General features: G+C 45.0%; 1 protein-coding gene across 2 annotated transcripts; it reads left to right on the forward strand.

Annotated features, from left to right (window-relative positions):
- The first annotated feature begins 266 nt into the window (after nucleotides 1-266).
- LOC139406373 (protein PML-like) lies at nucleotides 267-6002 on the forward strand. 2 transcript variants are annotated; one of them, XM_071148906.1, is made up of 3 exons: nucleotides 267-363; nucleotides 658-757; nucleotides 5133-6002. In XM_071148906.1, the coding sequence occupies exons 2-3, from the start codon at nucleotides 673-675 to the stop codon at nucleotides 5840-5842; spliced, it is 795 nt and encodes a 264-aa protein (XP_071005007.1). In that variant the 5' UTR covers nucleotides 267-363; nucleotides 658-672; the 3' UTR covers nucleotides 5843-6002. The 2 variants fall into 2 exon arrangements, with proteins under 2 accessions (XP_071005007.1, XP_071005008.1); XM_071148907.1 differs by having other exon boundaries at nucleotides 330-351.
- The last annotated feature ends 2666 nt before the right edge of the window (nucleotides 6003-8668 follow it).

An 8668-nucleotide genomic window follows, 5' to 3' on the forward strand; every position in this document is an offset into this window, starting at 1 on the left:
TTTACCTCAATTACCTAGTACCACTTGTATCAACGCGGTACTCATACCTATTTAGCCAAGTTATCATTTTACTCATTGTGTAATTATTAATACTTTCTTATATTACTTGTTTTACTTTTCTGTTATTTCTCTCATTTATTTCTCCCTGCATTGTTGGGAAGGGCTGTAAGGATGCGTTTCACTGTTAGTCCACACCTTTTGTCTACAAAGCATGTGACGAATAAAATTGTATTTTATTTTTACCTTGTTTTTACAACCCCTTCCAGTTGGTGGCGGCAATACACCTTTTTGGGGGATGTAGTTCGCCATGAAACGCACAAGAAGAAGAAGCAGAAGAAGACGTCGGTCACAGTAAGAACAATGGTTTGTCATACACATCTTTGATATTGTCGTCTTTCTAGAGTTTCCTCCCTCATTGTACTAGTGTTTGTGCTGTTGCCCAAGGTTTGGGATTTCCGACACTAGTTGAATAGCCCCAAATAGAATAGAAAGAATCCAAGCAAATTAGAGAATTGATTTGGTCTAGTAATATTTGTGGTTTCATTGTCTTGTCTCTAGCGAATTGTTTGCTCTCATAACTTAATTCACGGCGCATTTATAGTAAATCGTCAGTTTGAGCTCTGCATTTTCACAACATTTTTCTCGTTTGATTTATAGACGTGATGAGAACTAATGGAAAATGAGAACAATCGCCTCGTTGTGGCCACCAGCCCTGGCCGAAGTTTGGTGTTCTTTGACTTGGAGACAACAGGACTTGGTCAGTCACTCGATATTCTTGCTACATTACTGCAGCCTGTCGTGTTGTTGATATATTGTAGCAGTTTGTTTGGGGTCCCTACTTTTGCTCTTGCAACAGTGTATGAAGAACCAAGGTTGGCGCGATGTTTATACACTTTCAATCAAAGACAACGTTTACGTTTTTTCATAATCATTCGATATAATCATGTAGGGCAGGTGATATTCATTTCCCATAGTAGTGAGATCAGTCTGTCTTGGTTCTGGGGACCAACAACAGACCTGCCAACATGCACGCATTTTGCGTACCAACTACGCAGTTCTCTGTCCATGTACGCAGGTACGAGACCCAAGTATTTTCTATATATTTTTTAAAACATTTTAATAAATAAATACACGGAGTAAATCTAACATCCCGATTCTCGAGCTGCAACACACAGACATGTGCGTAGTTTTGTCAACGGACATGGAGATGAATACATAATTATTCGACGTAGCTACCCAGTGTCTGTCTGCCCCTCGTTGTTATTGCAGCCAGTCAGTAAAGCTATGTCAGACGACGAGAGTGAGGAAACAGGCAGAGCAGTAACCCCGAAACTCCAAAAAAGCAGAATACACGCGCCTGAGAAGTTCCTTCCTCGATACCAGAAGTGGTCATGCTTGACGCAATCCAAGCTATCGTATCATGCATTTTATACTTTGTGCAAGTATGATGTCATCAGTCATCAAGGAACCTCAGGTAAGTGCTTACGTATAAGGATGCTAAATGATTTGATCCTAAGAAATATTGGATAATATTACTGTTGCCCATATTACTTAGTGATTTGAATAAATGGGTCATATAAAATGAATACAGCCATGGCCATGTTATTTTCCCACTCAATTTATTGTACAATGTCCCTATGTCATTTTTAGATTGTAGACATCATGTGGATGGGAAAGGGCATCAGAAGCTACTGGCAGCTACAGCATCAACATCATGTGGATGGGGAAAGGGCATCAGAAGCTACTGGCAGCTACAGCATCAACATCATGTGGATGGTGAAAAGGCATCAGAAGCTACAGCATCAACATCATTTGGATGGTGAAAAGGCATCAGAAGCTACAGCATCAACATCATGTGGATGGGAAAAGGCATCAGAAGCTACTGGCAGCTACAGCATCAACATCATGTGGATGGGGAAAAGGCATCAGAAGCTACTGGCAGCTACAGCATCAACATCATGTGGATGGGGAAAGGCATCTACAGCATCAACATCATGTGGATGGGAAAAGGCATCAGAAGCTACTGGCAGCTACAGCATCAACCCCAGCTATAGAAACCTTTGAAGCCAGTGATTTTATTTATTTAATTTGTATTGAACCTTTATTTAACTAGGCAAGCCAGTTAAGAACAAATTCTTATTTACAACGATGGCCTAGGAACAGTGGGTTAACTGCCTTGTTCAGGGGCAGAACAACAGATTTTTACCTTGTCAGCAAAGGGATTCGATCTAGCAACCTTTCGGTTACTGGCCCAACGCTCTAACCACTAGGCTACCCGCCCCATCGAATCCTCAAGCTGACAAGGTAAAAATCTGTCGTTCTGCCTAGTTAAATAAAATAAAAATCTGGGCTGAAACTCTCTTTACGGCATATATTGTTGCACACAACCTGCTGTTGTGTGGCAGACCATGCAGGGCCCCGTTTTCAGAAGATGTTTCCCAACAGTGACATCACAAAGCAGTATGGCTGTGTCAGGACGAAGACCGCAAACATCAAAACACTGGCCCTTGATAATGAGCAAGGATTCACAGAGGCAATGAAGAGGTGTCCTTTCAGCCTGGCTACCGATGGCCGATACCGACACGGAGCATGTCAAAATGTAACTGATTGTATTTACGGCTCTTCGATGCAAGTATGGGCAAGGAAGTCGTGTTATGTGAATCGAGAGAGAGTCTACAGGAAGAGCTGTAATTGACACTGAAATGAAGAAGAGGAGCATTCCGTGGTGCAATTGTGAGGTTTTTTTTAGTGGATAATGCTGCTGTCTTACAAGGTCTGGGAAAAGGGGTGGCGACCTGAAATGAGAATGTGTACTTGGTTGGTTGTGCCTGCCATTTGCTACACATAGCTGCAGAGAGGGCGTCGAGGCAACTCCGTGTTAATACTGAAGACTTTCTCTTAACCATCTTTTACTATCTCGACAAGAGTAGCGAGAGGAAGGCTTCTCTGTTTGACACTGATGTCAGGAAGATTTTGAAGCTGGTATCTACAAGATGGTTGTCCCTTGGCCAGTGTATCCACTGCCTTCTGCAGCAATGGGATCCTCTGTGTTCTTTGCTGATGAGGTATCGGAGAAAGACCACTGTGCCCCCGAGCTTCACCACAACAGCCACATCCTCGTCCTCACTTGAGCCCTCTGCTAGGCAGCCCAAGAGTTTTTCCTCCTCCTCCACCACCACATTGCCAATGCCACGGCTCAAGCCCCCAGCTGACTCTACGAAGCCCCCAGCTGACTCTACTCCACCGGGCTCCCCCGAGCCTCCACCTGGCTCCCCCGAGCCCCTAGATCCCTCACCTGGCTCCCCCGAGCCCCCACCGGGCTCCTCTGGAAGCAAAGTCATGCCATCCTCCTCCCCCGAGCCCCCACCCTGCTCCCCTGAGCCCCCACCTGGCTCCCCCGAGCCCCCACCGGGCTCCCCCGAGCCCGGATCCCTCACCTGGCTCCCCCGAGCCCTCACCTGGCTCCTCCGAGCCCCCACCGGGCTCCCCCGAGCCCTCACATGGCTCCCCCGAGCCCTCACCAGGCTCTCCCGAGCCCTCACCTGGCTCCTCTGGAAGCAAAGTCATGCCATCCTCCATCAAATGTGGACCTACTGACAAAACCTTCGACCTGACTCTCAGTATCTGTTCAAGCAAAGGGATATTGGGGTCAAAGTGGCAACCCAAAAGGCAGAGAAGAATGAAAAAGGACCAAAAGATCTTACAAATCCTGAGAAAGTCCTAAAATCTCTCACAGATCCGGTATCAAAAATCTATGCATACTTTTTTTACAGAGAGCCATATCAATTTTTTTATGTCGGAAATCTGATTCTGCAACGAGAGGAGCCGTGTGTTCAAATTTGACTGTCAATTTTAGAGATGCAACTGCAGAAACTAATGTTGTCCTTCTATACAAGCCAGACACTGTCACTACCCTTATGATGGCAGAAACGAGTAGTGGTGTCAAGTCTACACACTACCTGGAGAGCCCAAAACCAGCTTCCTGACGAGCTGTCCATTGGCCAGGACACCCGCACCTACATAGGAAGCCTTCTAGGCAGATGTCAGAAACATATTTTCTTCTGCAGTAGACTACATGTTGCTGAAATGTCCATTTGTAGATGTGCTCCTCCAGCATGCAGCGGTTGCTGACATTGCCAAGAGGCAGACTGCCAAGTTCTCATCCCTCAACCTTTTTCATGGCACGGATCAGGCCTGGAGAGAAATCGGCCCAATGAGAAGGGGGGGGCCAGCCTGGTCTACTCCCACCTTTCGGCTGTGATGCTGGGGATATTGGTCATATTCCACAGCAACGCAGACTGTGAAGAAGGTTTCAATGATTGCCAGAGGAACTGTTTGCCATAGAGAAGTCTACCCTGATGCTATGCTGCGTAAGGCTAAATCTGCTAGCTACCAGGCAAATCTGTCTAGCAAATGGAAGATTTGTTCTCACCCACCGTTTCCTGTCGTAGCCTTTTCCTTTTTATTATGGATAGCATGCTGATTTGATACTGATGCTCTGCTCAAACATTTGTTCTTATCATATCAGAGTTTAAAAATAAATATCGTGGCTTAGACATTTTGTACCTAAACAAATAACTTATTATTTGTTTTAATGAAATAAAATAAAACTCCAAGAATAAAGGCCCTTTGTGTGTTCTTTCCAATGACATCATGTTAGTGACGTTTTACCGTATGTGTAAATAGAATGCTGTCAAGGTATTCCAACCTTGTATAGACTTGATTTGGTACAATTCTATAATTGCAATCAGACTCACAAACAGCGTGTGTGCGGGGGGGGGGGGGGGGAGAACCCCTATTCGGCACGTGCTATGCCTGCGAGTTGAATCTCCAATTTGCCGCGCATCTAGTACTCTAAAAAGTTGGACAAGGTTGGCAGGTCTGCAACAGGCTTTTGTCTCAGGCAGCCCAGAACTAACACAGATAGAATCAAAGAATATCACTGATTTGAATTCACCTTGAATCAGGTGTGTAGATCTGTAGTGGAAGAAAACCCTCAACCCCTGTGGGTCTCCAGGACCGGGACTGAAAATTTCTAACCTAATGTTATGTGAACGTCTTAATCATTTCTATACGGGCTATCGTGGTCTTGAAAACTGATTGAGTGTTTGTAATGCTTGTCATTCCAACAGGTCAGAGCTGTGAAATCGTTCAGCTGGCTGCAGTAAGTGGGGGTCACTCCCTGAACCTCTACACTGTCCCTCGATGTCGGATGCAGCGTGGAGCCGCCAAGGTCACAGGCTTCAGAGTCTGGAGGCACAGGCTCTACCACCATCGCTGCCCTGTCCTGACCAACTCCCTCAAAGAAGTCCTAGTCTCCTTCATAGCCTTCTTGCGCATGCTGGACCGCCCAATTGTCGTTGGTCACAATATCCGTCGCTTCGACTGCCCTGTGCTAGCTAGAGGGCTTGATGAGTTTGACCTTAAAGCTGAGTTCCAGTTCGCAGTTTCTGGTTGCTTGGACACGCTCCCGTTGGCGCGAGAGATTCTGAAGGGACGCGGACTCCAGAGTTTTCGTCAGGAAAACCTTGTTCGGATAGTGGTTGGCATCTCCTACGAGGCGCATGATGCCTTGGAGGATGTGCGGGCACTGCAGAGGCTCTATGGTGCCCTCAGGCCCACGCCAGAGCAGGTCCTCAGGCAGAGCTTCACCCTGGACACCATGGCAGAGCCAGCACCCAAGCAGCCCCCTGCAGCCAAGGCCAAGGGGTCATGTAGGGCAACAGGTCAGTGGCCCCTGTGGAAGAACTTTAAACAGGAAGTGAAGGTCACAGAGGGACCCAAAGGGGGCACCACAGGCCAGGGTGATGCAACTCTTATAATGGATAATGGTTGTAAATGAAACTAAATGGGCATTATCACGTTGTGGAGATTATAAATTACAGACGCTCAGTTAAATCATTTAAGGTTCTGACTTTGTGATGGATTGTAATGTGTTTGTGTAATTGTTTTTAAATTCAATATGTTTTCAGAAAATAAAGCTGTTATTTTGTTTTTTAAAACACTTCAACCTGTTAGGGGAATTCAACCGGAGATGGGCTAGAACAGTTACCTGCTACCCTCCCAGGGTAAGTGTTAGCCATAGCATTTACACTGAGATATCTATCAAACGTCTTAGAATAGGGAGTGCTGATTTTATGATCAGGTTTGCCTTCTTAAATCCCTATGAATAATATTACATGGAGATGGGACCTAATCCTAGATCAGCATCCCTACTCTGAGATGCTCTCCTTTCCAAATTCTACTTTACCAATAAAGTTATGGGCTTGTTACATTTGTTGAGGGATAAAAGTACATTCAAAAGGTGTGTAGTAGGCTAGAAATGTATCTTCTTTTGAGAAAAGGGGATTGGCAAGATTAGAACCTGTGACCTTCTGGAACCTATCCCACTGTGGCAGTAGGGGGAAGTGCACCACCCTTGTTATTTCACATATTTAAAGAGACACTAACATACTCACACAGGGGAGAAGCCATATCACTGCTCCCAGTGTGGGAATAATTACACGCCCTCTGGTGCCTTAAAGAGACACTAACATACTCACACAGGGGAGAAGCCATATCACTGCTCCCAGTGTGGGAATAATTACACGCCCTCTGGTGCCTTTAAGAGACACTAACATACTCACACAGGAGAGAAGCCATATCACTGCTCCCAATGTGGGAATAATTACACGCCCTCTGGTGCCTTAAAGAGACACTAACATACTCACACAGGGGAGAAGCCATATCACTGCTCCCAGTGTGGGAATAATTACACGCCCTCTGGTGCCTTTAAGAGACACTAACATACTCACACAGGAGAGAAGCCATATCACTGCTCCCAATGTGGGAATAATTACACGCCCTCTGGTGCCTTAAAGAGACACTAACATACTCACACAGGAGAGAAGCCATATCACTGCTCCCAATGTGGGAATAATTACACGCCCTCTGGTGCCTTAAAGAGACACTAACATACTCACACAGGAGAGAAGCCATATCACTGCTCCCAGTGTGGGAATAAATACACGCCCTCTGGTGTCTTAAAGAGACACTAACATACTCACACAGGAAAGAAGCCATATCACTGCTCCCAGTGTGGGAAGAATTTCAGCGTCCAGCATAATTTTACGAGTCACCAGCTCACTCGTACAGGAGAAAAAACATACATTTGATCTACTATTTATTAGGTTGCCCAATAACCTGCTGGCGAGACGGTGGCTACTCTTCCTGGGGTCCAAACAGGAAACACAAATAAAATACATCAATATATACAAAGCACTACATTTACATTACAATTTAATCATTTAGGAGATGCTCCCATTCAGAGAGACTTGCAGCTAGTGCATTCATCTTAAGATAGCCATGCGAGACAACCACATACCACAGTCGTATCCGAACCTTGTATCACATACATAATCCAATGCAAAATACAGTGCCTTGCGAAAGTATTCGGCCCCCTTGAACTTTGCGACCTTTTGCCACATTTCAGGCTTCAAACATAAAGATATAAAACTGTATTTTTTTGTGAAGAATCAACAACAAGTGGGACACAATCATGAAGTGGAACAACATTTATTAGACATTTAATTTCAAACTTTTTTAACAAATCAAAAACTGAAAAATTGGGCGTGCAAAATTATTCAGCCCCCTTAAGTTAATACTTTGTAGCGCCACCTTTTGCTGCGATTACAGCTGTAAGTCGCTTGGGGTATGTCTCGATCAGTTTTGCACATCGAGATACTGAATTTTTTTCCCATTCCTCCTTGCAAAACAGCTCGAGCTCAGTGAGGTTGGATGGAGAGCATTTGTGAACAGCAGTTTTCAGTTCTTTCCACAGATTCTCGATTGGATTCAGGTCTGGACTTTGACTTGGCCATTCTAACACCTGGATATGTTTATTATTGAACCATTCCATTGTAGATTTTGCTTTATGTTTTGGATCATTGTCTTGTTGGAAGACAAATCTCCGTCCCAGTCTCAGGTCTTTTGCAGACGCCATCAGGTTTTCTTCCAGAATGGTCCTGTATTTGGCTCCATCCATCTTCCCATCAATTTTAACCATCTTCCCTGTCCCTGCTGAAGAAAAGCAGGCCCAAACCATGATGCTGCCACCACCATGTTTGACATTGGGGATGGTGTGTTCAGGCTGATGAGCTGTGTTGCTTTTACGCCAAACATAACGTTTTGCATTGTTGCCAAAAAGTTCAATTTTGGTTTCATCTGACCAGAGCACCTTCTTCCACATGTTTGGTGTGTCTCCCAGGTGGCTTGTGACAAACTTTAAACAACATTTTTTATGGATATCTTTAAGAAATGGCTTTCTTCATGCCACTCTTCCATAAAGGCCAGATTTGTGCAATATACGACTGATTGTTGTCCTATGGACAGAGTCTCCCACGTCAGCTGTAGATCTCTGCAGTTCATCCAGAGTGATCATGGGCCTCTTGGCTGCATCTCTGATCAGTCTTCTCCTTGTATGAGCTGAAAGTTTAGAGGGACGGCCAGGTCTTGGTAGATTTGCAGTGGTCTGATACTCCTTCCATTTCAATATTATCGCTTGCACAGTGCTCCTTGGGATGTTTAAAGCTTGGGAAATCTTTTTGTATCCAAATCCGGCTTTAAACTTCTTCACAACAGTATCTCGGACCTGCCTGGTGTGTTCCTTGTTCTTCATGATGCTCTCTGC

The sequence above is a fragment of the Oncorhynchus clarkii genome, chromosome 4 (genome assembly GCF_045791955.1).
Source record: "Oncorhynchus clarkii lewisi isolate Uvic-CL-2024 chromosome 4, UVic_Ocla_1.0, whole genome shotgun sequence".
In the NCBI taxonomy this organism is placed as follows: Eukaryota; Metazoa; Chordata; class Actinopteri; order Salmoniformes; family Salmonidae; genus Oncorhynchus; species Oncorhynchus clarkii.